The 21,950-nt window shown below is 41.9% G+C and overlaps 2 protein-coding genes across 7 annotated transcripts; one reads left to right on the top strand and one right to left on the bottom strand.

The window, feature by feature from the left end:
- Positions 1–841: 841 nt before the first annotated feature.
- On the top strand, positions 842–8,495 carry cldnd (claudin d). 2 transcript variants are annotated; one of them, XM_014195405.3, is made up of 5 exons: positions 842–1,070; positions 1,610–2,151; positions 2,713–2,820; positions 5,772–5,909; positions 6,081–6,663. In XM_014195405.3, the coding sequence occupies exons 2-5, from the start codon at positions 1,893–1,895 to the stop codon at positions 6,299–6,301; spliced, it is 726 nt and encodes a 241-aa protein (XP_014050880.3). In that variant the 5' UTR covers positions 842–1,070; positions 1,610–1,892; the 3' UTR covers positions 6,302–6,663.
- A 1,837-nt stretch (positions 8,496–10,332) lies between these two features.
- On the bottom strand, positions 10,333–20,803 carry acy3 (aspartoacylase (aminocyclase) 3). Of its 5 annotated transcripts, none has more exons than XM_014195403.3 (8): positions 20,532–20,803; positions 18,865–18,972; positions 17,496–17,725; positions 16,605–16,800; positions 14,097–14,190; positions 13,907–14,014; positions 13,372–13,487; positions 10,333–10,760 (listed from the first exon to the last, which is right to left on the bottom strand). In XM_014195403.3, the coding sequence occupies exons 3-8, from the start codon at positions 17,720–17,722 to the stop codon at positions 10,563–10,565; spliced, it is 939 nt and encodes a 312-aa protein (XP_014050878.2). In that variant the 5' UTR covers positions 17,723–17,725; positions 18,865–18,972; positions 20,532–20,803; the 3' UTR covers positions 10,333–10,562.
- Between the last annotated feature and the right edge of the window lie 1,147 nt (positions 20,804–21,950).

Raw genomic sequence — 21,950 nt, 5'->3', positions numbered from 1 at the left:
ACCTATACCTGTGTTTAACACAGGCCTTATTTCGGTGTTTATTATAAAACTGCATTAATTTCCATATAGGCTTTGCCCATCAAACCATGGCTGAGTTAGTGCCTACAAAAAGCCAGGCAGACTAACGTTAGTTAACTAATTAATTTGCTAGCTATCATACAGTAGGCATATAATTAAGAAATACGACACGAGGGGGTGTGGTATATGGCTAATATACCATGGCTAAGGGCTATTCTTTTGCACGCCGCAAAGCGGAGTATTGGCCATATACCACAAACCTCCGAGGTGCCTTATTGCTATTATAAACTGGTTACCAACGTAATTACAGCAGTAAAAATACATGCCTTGTCATACCCGTGGTATACGGTCTGATATACCACGGCTGTCAGCCAATCAGCATTCAGGACTCGAACCACCCAGTTTATAATAATAATTATATAGTTAATATAAGTAGACATGCAATCATAATTGACTGTAGCTCATGTAAAGCACCTACAAGCTACCGGTGGCTGAAAACACAATCGTTGCGGGATGAACGAGTGAGGAATTGCAGGGCAAGGGCGGTCCATTTAAAATTCATTCCTTCCTCCCTCGCACTGCAAGTGTAAACTCGTCAGACGTCATGATAAGTCATCAGAGGTGTCCACTTGATTTGAAGGCTGAGGGTATGTCTTTTAAGCGTTTGGAATGTAACCAGTGTATTGAACAGCGAATGTGTAGGCATTCATAGAACTACGTCACTGTATAGAACGGCGAACGTGTAGCCAAAAACTACAAAGCCCACATGGTAGTGGTACACAAGACGCTGTCTGATGATGCTGCTTTGACAAAAGAACCCACACCCCTCAATACTTACCACAGCCACAAAGTCATAAACCCCTCTATTTCTACAATATTCATAAAATCGGATTTTAAACCTAACCTTAACCACACTGCCAACCTTATACCTAACCTTAAATTAAGACCAAAAAGCACATTTTTGTTTTCATGAATTGTTTTGCATATTTTGGACTTTGTGATTGTGGTAACTAGTGAAAGCCTTAAATCATCCGGAAAAGGAACGCTATTGAGTGAGTTGAATAGCTATTTAGTATTTGCTTTAAACGTTAGTATCGTTTAAATTAATCTGATAGCCATTACATTGGTCAATTATTTAAATGCATGTTGGTTTTGTTCATTCACAACATATATATATTTCTTCAAGAAACATGCCACTGTCGTGGCGGTTTTGCACCAGTTCACGTTAGCTAGCTAGCGTTATTAGCCTTTGATGGCAGTCGGTAGATAAAAGGCAATAGGTGAAATTCTTGCCACTTTGATACTTTCCTCATAGCAGGGAAATAGCGTTCTGTTTAGTAAGCTAGGCAGATAAATGTCATTACTTAATCATTATTACCATATGCTTATTTGCATTCGCCTTAACAAGATACTGACAGCTAGCTAACTCCGTTTAATTTGTGTTTATACCGGTAACTTTGCTGCTTGTTAGTTAACTAACGTTACAGGATCTTGCTATCAGAGCCAAAATGTGCAAGTCGAAGATCTGAATTAAAATTTTGTTGAATGACAGTTTGCAATACATTTTCTTCTGATTTGTTCTCCTTCAAAGCTGTGAAGTTGGCCTACTTGGTGATGGTGGGGTTGTGAGGACCTGGACTACAAGGAAGGCACAAAAGACGACAGGCTGGGAAGCTCTGAAACAACCATCATGCTCAGGAACTGCACTGTCAATGTTAAGGACATTACTGCAAAGCTGTCAAGTGCTCATTGACTAGCTGACCTCTTATAGGGCCCTTATCCCCTACTTTTCGACTTCACGAGTAGACACACTAACAAATGCAGTAAGAGGGAAGTAATATTCACCCACAAACAGACACTCTTGAATTGAAAACATGGTGGATAACCGCTACGCTACGGCCCTGGTCATTGGCTCTGTTCTGAGTCTGCTGGCCACTGTCTATCTCTCCATTGCTGTGGGAACACAGCACTGGTACCAGTACCGAAGTCCGCCCGGCAACCATGAGGCCAGCAATGCTTCGGAGCTCCATGAGGACTTCATCAACGGGGAGTTTGATGAAAAGACCTACAGCGACACGCTGTTCCGCCTCAACGGCACACTGGGGCTGTGGTGGAGGTGTGTGCAGGTGCCAGGCAAGTCATACTGGTTCAAAGAGCCTGGTAAGAACCTACACACACTAGAGTGGAGGAGCGGGGTCACTGAACACATGACTAAGTCACATTGGTTAAAAGCGTCTGCTAAATGGCATTTATTATATTACTATATATTATTATGATTATATATAAATATATTATATTTATTACAGCGTTCATTGCAGGTGTTGGTACAGAAAGGGTGCGCTGGATACACAGGTGGACCAGTTACACATAGCTGTGCCAATCAGTGTTAAACACCATGCTAATATTGTATTATAAAATAAAGGCCTCCTTTTTTCTGATACCCACACAGGAGCAACACTGGGTTTGATAATTGTATATATATTTGGTGCTTACTTCCAATGAGCCTGGGGTTCAATATGATCGCAGGTTGTCGACAATGCAGCTTTTTAAAGGTAATTTCTGATTGAGCGGACATCTGCAGCGTTTAACCGTGAATGCAAACGTGTGAACATTGCCTTTAAAAGCTGCAATGTCGACAACCCACATCCGATTGAATCCCGGCCTAACTCTCTGTCTCTTCTCTTGTATTTTCAGATCCTAAAATGGTAACACAGTGTGTGAGCTTCACTCTGCCTCAACAGTTTGTACCCAAGTACAAAGAACCAGGGAATCACAACACTGGGGAAGACCTGCTTCGGACATGTGAGTCTTGCCTTGCAGCCACACACACATACAGTGCCTTTGGAAAGTATTCAGACCCCTTGACTTTTTCTAAATTTTGTCACGTTACAGCCTTATTCTAAAATGGATTAAAAATAATAATAATAATCCTCAGCGATCTATACAGAATAACCCATAATGACACAGCGAAAACAGGTATTTAGAATTTTTTTGCTAAAAAATGAAATACCATATTTACATAAGTATTCAGACCCTTTGCTACTAGACTCGATATTGAGCTCAGGTGCATGCTGTTTCCATTGATCATCCTTGATGTTTCTACAACTTGATTGGAGTCCACCTGTGGGAAATTTAATTGATTAGACATGATTTGGAAAGGCACACACCTGTCTATATAAGGTCCCACAGCTGACAGTGCATGTCAGAGCAAAAACCAAGCCATGAGGTCAAAGGAATTGTCCATAGAGCTCCGAGACAGGATTGTGTCGAGGCACAGATCTAGGGAAGGGTACCAAAACGATTTCTGCAGCATTGAAGGTCCCCAAGAACACAGTGGCCTTTCTTAAATGGATTAAGTTTGGAACGACCAAGACTCTTCCTAGAGCTGGCAGCCCGGCCAAACTGAGCAATCGGGGGAGAAGGGCCTTGGTCAGGGAGGTGGGACCTTATGGTTACTCTGACAGAGCTCTAGAGTTCCTCTGTGGAGATGGGAGAACCTTCCAGCAGGACAACCATCTCTGCAGCACTCCACCAATCAGGCCTTTATGGTAGAGTGGCCAGACGGAAGCCACTCCTCAATAAAAGACACATGACGGCCCACTTGGAGTTTGCCAAAAGGCACCTAAAGGCTCTCAGACCATGAAAAAAAAGATTCTCTGGTGTGATGAAACCAAGATTTTACTCTTTGGCCTGAATGCCAAGTGTCACGTCTGGAGGAAACCTGGCACCATCCCTACGGTGAAGCATGGTGGTGTCGGCATCATGCTGTGAGGGTATTTTTCAGCGGCAGGGACTGGGAGACTAGTCAGGATTGAGGGAAAGCTGAACGGAGCAAGGTACAGAGAGATCCTTGATTGAAAACCTGCTCCAGAGCGCTCAGGGCCTCAGACTGAGGCGAAGGTTCACCTTCCAGCAGGACAACGACCCTAAGCACACAGCCAAGAAAACGCAGCAGTGGCTTCAGAACAAGTCTCTGAATTTCCTTGATTGGCCCAGCCAGAGCCTGGACTTGAGTCTGATCGAACATCTCTGGAGAGACCTGCAGCAACGCTCCCCATCCAACCTGACAGAGCTTAAAAGGATCTGCAGAGAAGAGCGGGAGAAACTCCCCAAATACACATGTGCCAAGCTTGTAGCGTCATACCCAAGAAGACTCAAGGCTGCCAAAGGTGCTTCAACAAGTACTGAGTAAAGGGTCTGAATACGTATTTAAATGTGATATTTCTGTTTTTTATTTTTCATTAATTAGCCAAAATTAGAATAAGGCTGTAACCTAACAAAGTGGAAAATAGCCAAGGGGTCTGAATGTTTTCCTAAGGCACTGCACATACACACAATGTATAAACATACTGTAGTTCAAACAACGTTCACTACTTTTATTTAGTTTAAGTTTTATAAAACATGTATTTTTCGTTTTTATATTATTTAGAATCCGTTTTAGTTTTAGGGACAGAAAGTAGACTATGTGTGGGAGGCTAGGAAATGCATCAGGTGATGGGTCAGGTCATAGGTTAGGTTTAAAGGTAGACTCAACGAGATGACATAGATGCACGAAGTTAACAGTAGTAGTGGGTCAATTTCCTCAACAACCAGCAGCATTAAAGAGCGAGGCTAAACTTCTCAGCTGTTTTAGTCCCGTAGCTACCACGTTGTAGAAGCGTGAAGTGCACCCGTATACATGCACAGCTACTTTGTGTTAGAGCGAAGTCTTGCATCACGCTCCTTTCGTTGGATGTGATCGAGTAGTAAGGCTAACAAAGCCGACTGTTCGATGAGTGAAGTCTGGGGAGGTGCATCTGTGACATTAGTGGTTTTCAAACAGCAAGGCTCAGATCAACATGATGGCAGTGTCAACAGCCTTCCCTGTGGCTCAGTTGGTAGAGCATGGTGTTTGCAACGCCAGCATGGTGTGTGCAACGCCAGGGTTGTGGGTTCGATTCCCACGGGGGGCCAGTACAAAAAAAAATACAAAAAAATGCATGAAATGTATGTATTCACTACTGTAAGTCGCTCTGGATAAGAGCGTCTGCTAAATGACTAAAATGAAAAAATGTAAATGTAACATAGCTGCGATTGTTTATCTTTTTTTTTTTCTTTATAAATGTTGAAATGAACTTTCTAAACCCCCATATCACACACTCAACAGCAGAAAACATAGGCCTAACTTGTACAATGAATTGGTTAGAGAGGTCTCAAAGATCACTTTGATTTGTATCCCCTGTTCTGCAGTTGCACCTCTGACTTCACTCCTCGACTTTCGTCTACAGTCGGTTGCTTGAACCTTACCACTCAAACCCAATCTGTGACCCACCAGATTCAGAAGCTTGAAAACCCTGTTAGATTTATTTTCCTAAAATTTAGAGAGAAAAAAACACTGATCTTTTTTTGTGTTCTTTTTGGAGTCGTATAATTTTAGTTTTTCAAACAGGTTTGTTAATTATTTTATTTCAGTTTCCAGATTAGTTTTAGTTTGTTTTCATTTACTATAATAACCTTGGTTCAAACTAAGTGTTTCATAGAAATGAGTTGGAAATTTGGTGATTTGTTATTGTTACTGACAGGCATGTGATCTCTTTCCCTTTCTCTCTCAAGCAAACAGACACACAGCCACGCATTCGTAATAAACATTGGTTTGGCATTACAAAGCTCTTTCTTCAGATATTGTTTATCTGTCTACGAAACTATAAAAATAACTTTATTTGTACTGCACTTTTCTGACATTTCTAAATTGGTTTCTCTCGGTGTCTGAGCAGACCTGTGGAGGTGCCAGTTCCTGCTGCCTCTGGTGTCCCTAGCTTTGGTGTTCCTCAGTGGGCTCATCGGTGTGTGCGCCTGCCTCTGCCGCAGCATCACCCCCACCCTGGGTGTAGGAGTGCTCCACCTGTTGGCAGGTTTGAGAACTACATGGATAATCACAATGCCTCTCAACTCCCTTAATCTCACCACACACACAAATTACACCCAACAACACATGTAAAAAGTACTAATGAAAGCTAGGGGATTCATGAAAGTCAAATGTACAATTGAATGAAGTTACATTCATTGTTGTCCTTCCCATCCAGGTCTATGTTCCCTGGGCACAGTGTGCTGCTTCCTGGCTGGCATGGACCTGCTCCACAGGGTCTCAGTGCTTCCCAAAGGTGTGGACGGCTCCCTGGGCTGGTCCCTCTACCTGGCCCTCATCTCCTCACCGCTGCAGATGATGGCGGCCGCCCTCTTCCTGTGGGCCGCCCGGAGCCACCGCCAGAACTACACCCGCATGACTGCCTACCGGGTGGCCTAAAGAGACTGGGGTTTATTTTATATGTCAGGGTTGCTTTCAGTAAGAGCATAACGTTTTGAAATGGAAAATGTGAAGTTGTAGTGTTTCCAGTCACATGCAGACTCCAATTTGTAGAAGGTGAGATTGTTTCTATGAAATGGCTACGTTTCTAAAAATTTTACAAACTGCATGTTTTACTGAATGTGACCCTAAACTAATCCTAAATGGCAGTCTACACAACAATGATTTATACTCCTGAGGGGTATCCTACGAAGCAGACTTGAGTAGTTAGCAAGGTAACTTTGGTCAAGTCCGAGTTCAATTCGGCATACGAAAGTGGCTCACCTTTTAGCCAAATACGTACATTTCTATGGCAACGAACCCTAAAGAACTAACCTGCTCCGGGGCAGACTAACTTGCAGCTAACTCCACTTACCCTGAATAAAATGACTGAGCCTTGAGTTGAGGACCAATGGAATCAGATTCCCCTCTATCAACGATTGCGTTGTCATCCCTTTCATTTGAGGAAGACGAATGATTTAATCAAATGTTTTGTTGGTGTAAAAAAGAAAAAAAATGGTATTTCTTTACACATTTAGTAATGACCAAATGCATTTCAAACTTCAATGTAATGTAACACTTTTGTATATAACGCCCTAAATATTTTGGGGGGGATTGGAGTGGGAAGAAAGTGCTTGTGCGTTGACGAGCACGCCAAAGACGGCATTCACGAGAAGTAATAAAACAAAGATGGCTGGTTAATTTTGGAAAACCCTGAGTAGTTTTAGCTTGCTTCGTTGGACACCCCTCTGCTCTTGGAAGGCCTTTGTATGTTTGCGTCTGTCTTAGCCCAGCGCCAAAGCTGTTAAAGGTCCTGATCTGGGTCTCGTTCAGGGGGGTGCAACGTACTGAAACATTGCGAATAGAAATGTGATAATTAGAGCTGACATTTCTTACTCGTCATGTCAGAGTATCTGAAGGCTCCACAACGTTGCACCCTACTGAACACAACTCGAGTCATTTTGTGCCGGGCTGGGACAAAAGCCTGCGCACTTTGGCCTCGCCAGGACGAGGCATGAAGAGCACATGGTGGCCCAATGATTCACTCTGTAACAGCTACGCATTTAAAGTGTTGTCGTCATGACAATCCTCCCCGTTACTATACCTGAATGACAGATTTTAGGGTGACAACCTTCACAACACCTTAACTACACCCCACAGGGTGGCCTAAACAATCACTCCACCTTAAGCACAACTGTTTGACAGCTGACACTAGCCAATAAAACCTCAAACGAGACATCACCTGTATAAACGTATCCTAAGAGATTCATAGAGACAAGTGGTCAATTTGATTTGATTTTGCGATTAATTTGTCCCCAGCAGCACATACTGTACGGGCATCAGGTAAAACAAAACCTGTGGTTGATTATGAGAAGGTGAGGTGCGTTTTATGTTTTTCTTGAAACCTTTTGTTTGTATGTGCATCTTTAGCGATGCTTTTTTTTTTATTCAAGTAAACAACAGTTGGAGTCATATTTTGCCTTTGCTTCTGTTGCCATCTCTACCATTTATGAATGAAAGCTTTTTGCATCACTGCATGGATGGATAATCCTAGCCTTTTTTGTGGGTTTTCCTAAACTACATTTTTTGTTGTTGTGGTTTTGTATTATGCTATCTATAGCGCGTTGTAGTGACATGACCCCATTTGCCTACATTTAATTTTTTAAATTTTATTTCAGCAGATGACAATTTCCTGCTTAATTTTGTCATATGTTGATTGAATGTCACTTATTGGAATGTAACCACTTCTTTGCCATTGTCATCCATATTTGTTAACTTAAACTTTTTGAATGTAAAGACATTTTGTCCTGTGTTGTTTTGACGCCACTATAGCTAACCTGTGTTTTGATCTTCCTCTTGATGTTTATGATATTTTTTTGGTTATGTTGAAGTAAGTGTAGTTACAATACTTAGGTTTTCTGAAGCCTACAGTGTTTTGAAGCCTGCTTGAAACTACCAATGACAAGACAACTGGCACTAACTCCAAGTACGCTTGGTAAATGAGCACTCAACAGATACGGTTTACTTGGACACATTTTATGAAGGGTGTTTAAATGTGTTGAAACACCTTATGGCTTTTGTGTTTTTATATGTCACTATACCTAAAGCACACTGCTTAATTTTTTTCCATAAGAATAAATTAAACCTTTGCTGACCTCCGGTCTGGTCTGAGTGTTAATATTGTATGTGCGTGAGAGTGTGTTTTAAATAATTAAATGGTGTGTGTGTAACATGAGGAAAGACCACACCTTAAACAATTTACATCTCCTTCCCTCTTGACAATCAAACAATTTACAACTCCCATTCGCCAATCAATGGCTGTATATACTCACCCATTCCAGTTCTTGTTATCGTGATCTTTGATAGTGTTCTGCATCCCTCCACCACCCATCTCCTCCCTTCTCTGCTCTTCTTGTTTTTTCCAGGATACATTAACTTTGCTGAGAAGCAGATACCACCAGGACTCTCACCCCAAACACTGTCTTCATCTCCCGATACCATAACGTCCAAGAAACCATCCTCCCGAACCATCACGCTCTTTCAACCATTCCGAACCATTATGCTCCTTTAATCATCCAGGGTTCTTCTCGATGCTGTGACACTACCTCTGACGATGCCTACCAAGACAACCACCTATCAATCATCCAACTTCATGCCAAACTAAAGCTGATTTTTGCATGACGACATTCTGCGTTGATACACTACATGACCTACAGTATGTGGACACCTGCTCGTTGAAAATCTTCCAAAATCATGGGCATTCATTTGGAGTTGGTCCCCCCTTTGCTATAACAGCCTCCACTCTTCTGGCAAGGCTTTCCACTAGATGTTGGAACATTTCTACGGGCACTTGCTTCCATTCAGCCACAACTGCATTTGTGAGGTCGGTCACTGATATTGGGCAATTAGGCCTGGCTCGCAGTCAGTGTTCCAATTCATTCCAAATGTGTTTGATGGAGTTGAGGGTAAGGCTCTGTGCAAGCCAGTCAAGTTCTTCCACACCGATTTCGACAAACGATTTCTGTATGGACCTCACTTTGTGCACTGGGTCGATGTCATGCTGAAACAGGAAAGGGCCTTCCCCAAATGTATGCCACAAAGTTGGAAGCACAGAATCGTCTAGAATATCATTGTATGCTGTAGCATTAAGATTTACCTTCACTGGAACTAAGGAGCCTAGCCCGAACCATGAAAAACAGCCCCAGACCATTATTCCTCCTCCACCAAACTTTACAGTTCGCACTTTGCAGATTCGTCCATCGGACTGCCAGATGGTGAAGCGTGATTCATCACTCCAGAGAACGCATTTCCACTGCTCCAGAGTCCAATGGCGGCGAGCTTTACAGCACTCCAGCCAACGCTTGGCGTTGCACATAGTGATTTTAGGCTTGTGTGCGGCTGCTCGGCCATTGAAACCCATATCAGGAAGCTCCCGATGAATAGTTATTGTGCTGAAGCTGCTTCCAGAGGCAGTTTGGAACTCGGTAGTGAGTGTTGCAACCGAGGACAGACGATTTTTACTCGCTATGCGCTTCAGCATTCGCAATCCCGTTCTGTGAGCTTGTGTGGCCTACTACTTCGTGACTGAGCAATTGTTGCTGCTAGACGTTTCCCCTTCACAATGACAGCACTTACAGTTGACAGGGGCAGCTCTAGCAGGGCAGAAATTTGACACACTGACTTGTTGGAAAGGTCTCATCCTATGACGGTGCCACGTCGAAAGTCACTGAGCTCTTCAGTAAGGCCAATCTACTGCCAATGTTTGTCTATGGACATTGCTAGCTGTGTACTTGATTTTATATACCTGTCAGCAATGGTTGTGGCTGGAATAGCCAAATCCACTCATTTGAAGGGGTGTCCACATAATTTGTAAATATAGTGTACCTTTAACCTTTTCCTGCATTAAACTATCTCAAAGGTGTCGTCTGTACGTAGAACATTTTTAAATGGAGCAATGAAATGCAACATTACATCACTATGAAGACAACTAATTAAACAGAAAATGTACATGTTTAATTGAAATACTAGGTTATTGCATTGAACCATGCATCCTTTCACATACAGTATTCCTGAGGATATTTGGTGATGACTAAAAACAATAGAATTAAAAATCAATTGAAAATGAGGTTAGACTAGTCAGTGCTTCTTAAGGTTCTGTGCGTGTTTTCCCTTTAATTCTCCCGCTCTTCAAATTGTCTCTTTTCCTCCCCCTCTACCTTCATCAACCTTTCTTCACTTGCAAGGGGGGGATAGTGAGTGTCATCTTTCGTGCCAGGTGGAATGCAATACTCTTCTCATAGTATGCACACTCGTTCACAAAGTAGGGATGGAGGACTTCTACCCCTTCGTACTTCACTATCTCCCCAGAAAACATCAGGAACATGGGATCTCCCGGATGGAGGAGGCAGAAGTCACGGTCCTGGTGAGAAAGATTCACATCAGCATGCTTTGCATTTAGATAATGTACTAGGTCTATGCTGTGAAGTTATACTAAAATGAAAACAATGCCTTCCAACATGGAGAAAGTTATCATTTGTTTTGTTTTGTTTTAAACCTTCTAATAGTGGGGAAAGCAGAATGTTGCTTGAGAGTGATCAGTGTGCATAAGTAGTAGATTGAGAAAGTCTTCCTATTGGGAAGAAGGGAGTCCTAGTTGGAGGAAATTATCAGATTATGGAGACTAGTGAAAGTAACAAAGTGAATGGTAATTGGCTTTCAGATAACAATCCAATAATGCAATATTTTAGTAATTTGAAGAAGATTAAGCATTGGGATTGATATTAAATTAGAGGCCGCTCACTCTTCAAGGCCTGGTCCACTGCTCTCATGTTTAAGTCATCTGTTGTTTGTGATTTAAGATAAGCTTCCTGTGGAACAATAGCTGCCAGTACACACTGAACTCAAACAGGCTGTAAGAGACACAGTGTGGAAATTTGGGACATTTTGTACACCATTGTATGTCAATGCAACAGGTCAAAAAAGATTAAGATTACATGAGAGTTGTTTACTTTAGAAGGTGCCCAATTCAGCTTTACGGGACACCGTATCATCTGATGTGTCTGAAAAGTGCAGCGTGCTATTCAGGTAGGATGCAATTTTGTATTTTTTTTGTATTTTTAAGAATTTATTTTATCTTTACTGCATATCATTGTTATTATTGTAGGCCTATTTATTCATCTAAACCAATTCTTGAAATATGCTAAATGTGTTTTGTTTCATCCTGCTGAGACATTTATGTTGGCTAAATTAAGTTTGATCGGTCTTTTTAATTATGTGCTCTGTATTTAACTTAAGATATGTTAGAAGTAACTTTTGTAAAATAAATATCATTAGCCTATAGCTGTAATGTGTTGAGTATGGTAGGCACTAACCTTTCTTGGTCATTTCTGCAATATAGACTGTTTAAATCTTCTGTGAAGGTTTTGTTTCATTCTGTTGAGCCATTTTCTTTGGCCAAATTAAGTTCCAACTGTAATGTTGTGTCTGCCTTGGTATAATATTCTGCTCATATTTTCCCTATAAACAATGGCTTGACTTACTTTTGATATTGCCCTAATAAAATGTTGAAACGGTGTGGCTATTAACCTATTATACTGCAGGCCTATGATATTAAGGCAGTCCACTACGGCGCTCCAACTGACTCTGACAGTTGAACTTGAGGTGAGGAAGAAAGTTTTAGGCCTACCAGAGTTACTCCTATAATCTAACAATATAATGTTTATCTTTATAAAAAATATTATAATAGAAAAACAACGAATTAGCCTCCTGTACGCCTATATCTGTATAGCAGACACAGTAGCCTGACGCAGTATCTGACAAGGACAAAGAAATGCATGTCGGTGTCGTAGCATGCCGCCAGCATATCTCTCTCTCTCTCTCTCCTCTCTCTCTCTCTCTCTCTTTTCTCTCTCTCTCTCTCTCTCTGGGCTCTGGGGCTAGGCTTAAGATTCTCTTCCTTTATATCTATTTTTAAATATTAATATCATATAGTGGACACCTAAGCCTATACAGTGCCCTGATGCATTTAGCGTACAAACCTCTGACAGCTGAACCGTGAGGTGGACAATTATTGTTTTAGGAAACTAAAAAACAAATAAAACAATATGCTATGAAGTTTTACTTATGCTAAACATGGAAACAAAATGAATAGAGTTTTTGTCATTTGTTATAGGCTGTTTTTAAGGACATGTAAATGTGGCTAATTTGGCCATTATCCATAGTTTATTGTTTGCGTTGGCTGCGTGGGTGGACACTCTAATTGGTTAAGCACCCAATGCATATGGACTACCGGTAAATTTCTCAAATGTCCGATTAAATAAAAACCTTCCCAACTACTTGTCCAGCGTCAAATTGTCATAATCGGAAACCCTGATATGTGTATACTGTATACAGTATATAGTATAGACTACACTAGGGTACAAAATAAACTTCCCAATGACACTGATTCACCCAATGATGAAGGTGAAGCATAGGCTACTCACTGGTGATGGCCGATGAGCTCGTGACAATATCTCAAGATAAGCTACTTTGAAAAACAGTGCTGTTCACTCAGAATCACTCAAAAGTTGTTTCGAATTTTTCAGCAGTAGGCATTTACTTTTCAAACGGTAGGCCTACGTTTTTCTCAAAATTGTATTTTGAAATTTGTGAAAGGCAAACTGGCAGCTGCAACCAACCATAGAAATACAATCCAAAAATGACAGCTCCCACTCATGTCAGAACTGGCAGCCATTGATAGTGTACAAAACTTAATCCACAGCTATTTTTTAGAAGCTAGTTATCCTCTGTCGCTAAATTATACACTCTGGTTTAGTATTTTGAATGATTTAATTTATGTCTTTTCAGACAGGAGTAATATAACTTTAGGAGAAAACATTTTATTTTTGTTGCCTAATTATGGCAAAAGTATTTCAATTTATCAGGGGGTGCTGCAGCTGATTCCAGCAGCTATGCATTGAAGGGTTCATTTACAGGACTTTAACCAACTGCAGGAAGATTCAATTATATACAAGGGCAGAAGGTTCCTGAACCTGTAGTTGGGGATGTATGGCAGCAGTGATTTGATTGGTCTCTGGGTCTCTTGGGTAGTCTACACTCTTCACGAAGGTGTACACATCGTCCACCTCGCCACCTTCAAAGGCACTTCCTGGTAGAGATAAGATGAGAGATGGTTTGTAATTGGTTAATGACTAGAATAGAATCGAAAAATGTAATTTCTCTTGAAAGGAAACTTGTCTTGATACATACATATACGTTATATACAAGAGCACAGGCCAGTTATAGTACACAAGATAGGAAAAAATATGCAAAATACAATAACCACAAATGCCATAAAGACTAACAGCATAGTGTTGAATGGTAGGCACTTGTGCATGAAGAAAATCTAATTGTATCTGTTCCTGGTACGTGGGAGCTAGATGCTTGTAGGTATGAATGATGTTAATGCTATTCTTGTTGTTGACCAAGGCTGTAGGCCAGGTAGCGATGATCAAGGGTTGTTGTGTATTCTGTGTGTAGGGGATGTGAGGGGTCAGCAATGTTTACGGTCGATGGGAGTTCAAGTACCAGAGTTGAAGCACTGGACCCAATCTAGTGTCTGGTCGACTGCCTCCTTCATGATGTTGAAGATGTCGGCTCTGACCACACCATGGGGTTGAGGTCCCACCTCTATCGCTGTGGAGTGACAGCATTAGAATGAACACATTTGTCATGTAAATGTTTCCTATGAACACATAGCACAAGCACAAACACTTACAGAAGCCATGCTTCCCCAGGGAGTCCTGAGAGTAGGCATCAGCTAGTGGTAGATCCAGCAGGATAAACCTCACTGGCGCTGAGGTTATCTTCCTCTGAGAACACAACAGATTAACACTTTACACTCCCATATAACCCAGATTATAGCAGTCAGATGAAGCCCTTCTCCTCATAGAAATCAGGTCAGATGGTGCATGCACATCCCCTTTAAGACAGACATAGAGTCATGTTGAAATTATACTCCAATCAATCCAGCCAGCTAAATTAAGTTTCCATCCAATTGGGAACAGATTTTCATACGAATATTCTAAAATCTGCATTAAGAAAATATGCCAATTTTCCCACCAGTGGTGTGTTTCCACTAAATTAACTTGTTGAGGATAGAAATGAGTGCGTGATGTACTTTTTCGCAATGTGTTTCCATCACATTCTCAACTCTAAAAAAACTGTTGCGTGAAATAGCAAATGTTCTTGGCACTCGCGCTCTAGCAAACCGCAGCGTACAACAGCTCGCAGATACACTGCGGGTAGGCTATGTGGGTAGGCTAGTCTACATTATAAGATTATTATGGGTAAGAGCAAGAATGCTTTTTATTTGTCAAATGGCAGTCAAGCATCGATCATCATGTCACCAGAATAAGGCTCTCGATATTTATTGGAAAGGAGCATCAAGCACTTTCACCATCTGTAACCTAATAAACTCTATAGTTTCCCGAGTCGTAGTGGGAGGACCACACACCATATCACCGTGTGACTCCAAGTTGACTTATACATGATGGTTATTATATCAATATTTGCGCATTAAAGGTGTTTGTAGCGCCATTTCTTTACTATCATAACACATTTTGACACAAAAAGATCCCACCATATCGAATGAACATTGATAAATTGTACCGAAACGTCCTGTTTCCATCGCAGGTGTCATGATTATTTTTTTTTACACAGTGTGACTTTACTCGCATAAAAACTGTGGATGGAAACGTGGTTAAAGACAGCAACAGACAGAATAATGTCCTTCCCCTTCCAGACAGCAATGCTTCCAACCAGCATATTGTCTCAATGACAGTAACAGACAGATTAACCATCCACTTTCCCTTTAAAACAGATTTATTTTTATTTTATTTCACCTTTATTTAACCAGTTAGGCTAGTTGAGAACAAGTTCTCATTTACAACTGCGACTTGGCCAAGAATAAAGCAAAGCAGTTCGACCCTTACAACAACACAGAGTTACACATGGAGTAAAACAAACATACAGTCAATAATACAGTAGAAACAAAAAGGAAAAAAAGTCTATATACAGTGTGTGCAAATGAGGTAAGATAAGGGAGGTAAGACAATAAATAGGCCATGGTGGAGAAGTAATTACAATATACCAATTAAACACTGGAGTGATAGATGTGCAGAAGATGAATGTGCAAGTAGAGATACTGGGGTGCAAAGGAGCAAGATAAATAAATAAATACAGTATGGGGATGAGGTTGTTGGATGGGCTATATTACAGATGGGCTATGTACAGGTGCAGTGATCTGTGAGCTGCTCTGACAGCTGGTGCTTAAAGCTAGTGAGGGAGATATGAGTCTCCAGCTTCAGAGATTTTTGCAGTTCATTCCAGTCATTGGCAGCAGAGAACTGGAAGGAAAGACGACCAAAGGAGGAATTGGCTTTGGGGGTGACCAGTGAGATATACCTTCTGGAGCGCGTGCAACAAGTGGGTGCTGCTATGGTGACTGGTGAGCTGAGATAAGGCGGGGCTTTACCTAGCAGAGACTTGTAGATAACCTGTAGCCAGTGGGTTTGGCGACGAGTATGAAGCGAGGGCCAGCCAACGAGAGCGTACAGGTCGCAATGGTGGGTAGTATATGGGGCTTTGGTGACAAAACGGATGGCACTATGATAGACTGCATCCAATTTGTTGAGTAGAGTGTTGGAGGCTATTTTGTAAATGACATCGCCGAAGTCGAGGATGGGTAGGACGGTCAGTTTAACAAAGGTATGTTTGGCAGCATGAGTGAAGGACGCTTTGTTGCGATATAGGAAGCCGATTCTAGATTTAATTTTGGATTGGAGATGCTTAATGTGAGTCTGGAAGGAGAGTTTACAGTCTAACCAGACACCTAGGTATTTGGTAGTTGTCCACATATTCTAAGTCAGAACCGTCCAGAGTAGTGATGCTGGACGGGCGAGCAGGTGCGGGCAGCGATTGTTTGAAGAGCACGCATTTAGTTTTACTTGCATTTAAGAGCAGTTGGAGGTAACGGAAGGAGAGTTGTATGGCATTGAAGCTCGTCTGGATGTTAGTTAACACAGTGTCCAAAGATGATCGATCTTAATTCCCTCGCACGCAAACAAAATAACATAGAGAGCCTATTTGATGGCCCACATTGGGGGCTGGCAGTACAACTAAGAACAAGAGGACGTTGTTCTTAGTTGTACAAAGATCAGGTCTTGGATCAGTTTCCCTTGTCCTTGATCCTCATTTTATTTAATTGAATTGAAACTCTGGTCACCTGGATTTGTCTATAGATGTGCAGGATGACCCAGTCTTGGTCAGAGTAGGAGATGAGACTGAGGCCCATGTTGGCTGTGGTGTTGTGGAGATCACACACCAGGTCCATGGCCCCCATGCTGCCCTTGGGCCCCAGTAGAGTGTTCAGCTCCTGGGCTCGCCTCATCTCGTACGGAGTGGCGTCCGTCACAGGTGAACTAGGGAGGGAGAGAGAGGGGGAGGGGTGTGGAGAGTGAGAGAGAGAGAATGGAGACAGAGAAAGAGAGAGTGGGAGTGGGAGAGGCAGAAACAGAGAGTGAACGAGTGTGCATACTAGAAGAAAGGTGTATCGCCTTGGCATGGGAGAATGTCAACTACTCATCTTTCCTGGTGAGAAACTGAGAGGAGGAAGTAAATGCCACCAACTCTTTGGGATGTCATCCCTTCAGCTCTGTAGGGTTGAGTAAATCTTGAGTATCAATAAGTACTAAGAATGAATATGAATTATGATATAGTCCCATAAATGCAAAAACTTTAATAGACTGTTCAGATAAGTAGTGGCCTTGGTAGCCAGGCACATAACAGCCCAGGCTGCAAGGTTCAGAATATTCCAAAACAATATCCAAAGTTATCTGGAAATGTTGCCATGACCACATTGTTAATTTACTGACTCCACGGTGGAGGGATATATTATTTGGAAGCTATCTTGTGTATGCTTCCTTGTCTCTTTACAATGCATCGTAAGATCTCATCTTTGATTCACACAGTTCACACCTGAATAGTTAATTTGCCAACAGGTCCGTACTTGTTAGTGGTAAGAAGATAGGATACATTTGTAGTTGTGGTGAACTATCCCTTGATGGATCACACTGATTGCATGTGTAGTTTCATTTGTGCTTATGGCAACCTTTACCTGAGTATGGCGTCGGTGAAACAACGATTGAGGTCCACGTCAGTGTATCGTTTGCACATTTGGACAGCACGCGGGTTGGATATGACTGTGGTCAAGGTCGCCGACCCTACCTTCTCTATCTTCTGCCTCTGCAGCTCCCTCACCAGATACACGCCCGACATCTCGTTGCCATGGGTGCCACCGCAGAGGGCGACGCGGGACTGCGCTGGGAAAGAGACTGGCTCCATCTGCTGGCCAGAGAGCGATAGAGCGAGCGAGCGAGCGAGCGAGAGAGAGAGAGAGAGAGAGAGAGAGAGAGAGAGAGAGAGAGAGAGAGAGAGAGAGGAGAGAGAGAGAGAGAGAGAGAGAGAGAGGAGAGAGAGAGAGAGAGAGAGAGAGAGAGAGAGAGAGAGAGAGAGAGAGAGAGAGAGAGAGAGAGAGAGAGAGAGAGAGAGAGAGAGAGAGAGAGAGAGAGAGAGAGAGAGAGAGAGAGAGAGAGAGATATAGTAAAATAATAACCAAAGTGTAAGCAAATAGTAATCTTTGAGCTCTCTATCCCATTACTCATTACCGGGGCCATGGTAATGTGGTGAGCAGACATTTGCCTCAGCACTTTTCACCAGTTCTGATTTATTTTTATGAACTTAATGATCTGCTGATGAGTATTTTTGTCTTCTCATACAGGAGCAATAAAGGCCTAGTTCATTGTTAAAACACATTTTTTATTTTATCAGCCAGTGCTGCAGCACCCTCAGCACCCCACCCTCAGCACCCCTAGCTATGAATGCCATACATTGTTAATCTTTCACTTAAACAGTGGGTATAAACCAGAAAAATACGTTTTAGGCTAGGCCTACTGTAATTCATTACAGTTTTGTGGTTTTCAGCCAAAATAAATCACCTGGGGCAACATTACAGCAGGCTAAACTTGCCCGGCTGCTCAGTTCACTTGCCCCAGACAAGGTTTACCTGGTTACAATCAGGAAGAAAATAAAATTGAACCACCACTCTGGGACCTGTGGTGCCACCTCTGCTCATTACAGGTACAAGAGTCAGACAATGCCCTAAATAACCCCAGAGGCCCTAAAGGTATTCCCGGCCATTATGTTCACAGTCTACTATGGACAACTCTCTGCAGTAAGACCATTACTTATTCTGGTTCCGATGTCCCCTGGGGTGGTTAAGTGATTCTTCATGGGCTCCTTGGTCCAGGTTTACTGTATGAACTGAGGCTTGGTAGGGTTAAGTTAATTGTTTAGATTTGAGTTAAGGAGCATTGTTAGCATCCAAGCTGTTTACCATTAACCATGGTTGCACTAAAACAGATTAGATACAGACATTTCTTTCTCTCTCTCTGCAAATGCTGTTCATTAACTTTGAATGCACCAACCTTTACAGTTTTCGCAAGCTAGTGAAGGTCGGCGTTGTTATTTGAAACAATGGGTAGAGGAGAGTGGGGTAAGTTGAGCCAAAGGGGTAAGTTGAGCCACCGGTGTTTCTAGGAAACCATACACAAAATGAACAGTTTGACCAAGTATTTAGGAAGAGGTCATAATTTCATGGAGTCTGTGAAGGAAGAAACCACATGGAAAAAGTTAGTTTCAAAAAACGTATTTTTACCAAGTAAAATAAATGTTTTGTGTTAAAGGTTTCATGACGCAATAGTAGATCATTTTAAGATTATTCTATTCATCAGTTGGGGTCTCTATAAGCTTCAATATGAGGTCCGTAAACCTAGCATGAAATGACCATGGGGTAAGTTGAGCCATTGACAAGTTGACCAAATTTAAGTGTTTAGTTCCTATGCGTAATCCAAAGCATTATCACTGGGATATGAGGTAACAATGAGTGTTAAACGTGTTACAATTGTTTGTTAGGTGTTAAGCCTGTGTTAAAAGATACTGAAAATGATTAAAAGACAAAAAAGTGATTATGTTGAATTGTGTTTGGCAAATAAAGATAAATATGGTCTTAAAAAGGTAGTGGTTATATTTCATTCAGTACAGAAATATGTAGGTGGCTTAATTTACCCTGTCCCACGGCTCAATTTACCTCATACCTGTGGTAAATTGTGCCAGGAGACCCCTTTTTTTGGACAAACTGTTTTCAAAACTGTAATGTTTACATGAATTCAATTAAAGTTGCATTTAGGTAACAACCATTGTAAAACTGTTCTATGCAGGAAACTAAGGCCTGACCTAATAGCTTCTATTCATTGTATGTTACTTATCCACAGTTTAAAAATTTGACTCAGGTTTCTGTCTCTATCTCTGTCATACTCTTATCTCTGTCTTTCTCTGTCCGTCTTTGTCTTTCTCCATGTTATTCTCACTTCCCCTCACTCTAATCCCAATCTATCATAAATTATTCTACTCATCAGCTGCTCACCAGGACCTTGATTAGCTGAATCAAGGTTAGCGCAAAAGCCTACATAACCAAGCTCTCCAGAATGGTTGGCCACCTGTGCTCTAATCTATAAGTGGCTTCTCCTAATGTATTTTGTTGCATGGCACACTATGGAAAAGAACTGTGAATAGAATAAAGCTATTTTCATAGAGAATGGTGTTTCTCAAATGTTCTATCATAAATATATAAAATGGCTCTCAGAGCTCATATTGTATAAATCCATCATGGTGTCACCATACACTGACAACAATGTTTACATCCTGAACTTTAACCCTCTGTCATATAACGTGTCCTGAACTTTAACCCTCTGTCATATAACGTGTCCTGAACTTTAACACTCTGTCATATAAACAGACCCACTTCGTTTGTCTTCCCTGTGCCAGAGAGCAAGGGAAATCTAAATTCTGGACAAACAGGCAAGCAGGAAATGTAACAGCTGATATACCAGTATGTGTTTCCGGCCACTCAGTTTCTGCACTTCAAGGCACACATGTAGTATGTATACAAAACACCCCTCCCACAAACTAGTGTGCAGTCACACACAGACACCAGACACCACACTCAATCATTAACATCCAAAGGAATCCATATGAGAGACAGGTAAGAACTCTAGACATGGTATAGAGAAAGGTGTAAGGCTAGCAGTCTTACCGTGTGGTGAAGGGGAAAGTTCCTTCCCTGGCTGGGACTACAGTCTCCCAAGTTATACTGAGCAGTCAGCAACCTTTGAACTTTTCAACTAGCCCGCCCATGCGTGAGCCAAATTTCACAATCTGTAAACAAAGCAAACCAGGCACTACACCAGGACTTTTCAATGCCAGAGGCAAGAAAGACCTGACACACACACCACGCACACACACACACACACGCACACACAACGCAGACCACGCTCTTAGAAAATACTCAATTTTCACAGACGGAACTTTCTTTGATCTATCCCTCCCTTCTTTCCTTTCCCCTCTTCCTGGTGCCTCCTGTCCGTTAATGTTATTCTCAGATCAGATTTCAGTTAGCAACATTTATGATGTAATAGGAACTCCCTCTGCTGGTCCTAGACCACTGCAGTACGAAGTACTGAGTCTCCCAGAGAGAGAGAGAGAGAGAGAGAGAGAGGGGGGGGGTAAGACATTGATTGTGATCTGAGCCATCATCATACATTTTTCATAAGTTGTTAGGTGCAAGGTTTGTGGGGGGAGAGGAAGGAATGGATGAGAAAGAGAAGGTTAGTGGGGGGTGGGGGAAAGGAAGGGATGGATGAGAAAGAGAAGGTTTGTGAGGGTGGGGGAGAGGAAGGGATGGAAGAGAAAGGCCAGTTTCTTGGACGACTGCAGTGCCATACCAAAATGCAAAGTCAGCAATTGACGTATCTTAATCTACTGGTGCTTGTAATTCATAGCTTTTTACTATTTAATTACCTTTTTAATGTCCTTTTGAGTAAATACTTGCTAATGTCTATACCGTAAAAGAAAGTTTTTCCAAAACATATACTTTCCCTGTGTCAACTAATAACATTCTAAAGTGGGTGTGTTGTACCTCTAATGCTTTCTTAATTTTCTTCCTCATTGCCCTCCCTCTTCGCCTGTTTTGTCCTCCTTTTCCATCTTCCTTTCATCTCCACCACTCTCTCTCTCTCTCTCTCGCTCTTTCTCCAAAGCTGTAATTAGCCCACTAATCCTGTTGGGTCAGTCAATCACAGATAAGACTCAAACAGGACAGGAGAGACTAGGAGCAGAGGTGGCAACACCGAGATCTCTTCTTCATGATGTAACTAAGTAAAACTCCAGAACCTACTTGCAGTAGGAACCTTATGGGTTGCCCTATTGCCTGGGGCAAGTGAACTGAGCATTTAGGAAAACAACAAAACTGAAAAGAATTCCAGTAGGTCTAGCCTAAAACTGATCTTTCTGGTTCATCCCCGTTGTGTACGTGAAAGTGGACAATTTATGGCAGCCGGGCAAGCTGAGCCTGCTCTGTGGTTGCCCTATGGAAAGTGAAGAATTGTGGTTGACCCATGGAAACTGTGGTTGACCCATGGAAAGCACTTTGTTTTCTTTGTAGACGTGCGTCATG

Source organism: Salmo salar, chromosome 04 (assembly GCF_965601325.2).
Source record: "Salmo salar chromosome 04, fSalSal1, whole genome shotgun sequence".
Classification (NCBI taxonomy): Eukaryota; Metazoa; Chordata; class Actinopteri; order Salmoniformes; family Salmonidae; genus Salmo; species Salmo salar.
Note: the sequence above shows the minus strand (reverse complement) of the source record. Positions and strands in the feature narration are given on the sequence as shown.

Excerpts from the sequence above, each read along its gene's own strand:
- acy3 (XM_014195403.3), bottom strand. The coding sequence starts at position 17,722 with ATGGAGCCAGTCTCTTTCCCAGCGCAGTCCCGCGTCGCCCTCTGCGGT. Across the intron at positions 14,191-16,604 it reads ACATCTATAGACAAATCCAG|AGGAAGATAACCTCAGCGCC; the intron begins GTGACCAGAGTT and ends TTGTGTTCTCAG. Across the intron at positions 14,015-14,096 it reads CCTGGGGAAGCATGGCTTCT|CGATAGAGGTGGGACCTCAA; the intron begins GTAAGTGTTTGT and ends GTCACTCCACAG.
- cldnd (XM_014195405.3), top strand. The coding sequence starts at position 1,893 with ATGGTGGATAACCGCTACGCTACGGCCCTGGTCATTGGCTCTGTTCTG. Across the intron at positions 2,152-2,712 it reads GAGGTGTGTGCAGGTGCCAG|ATCCTAAAATGGTAACACAG; the intron begins GCAAGTCATACT and ends TTGTATTTTCAG. Across the intron at positions 2,821-5,771 it reads GGAAGACCTGCTTCGGACAT|ACCTGTGGAGGTGCCAGTTC; the intron begins GTGAGTCTTGCC and ends GTGTCTGAGCAG.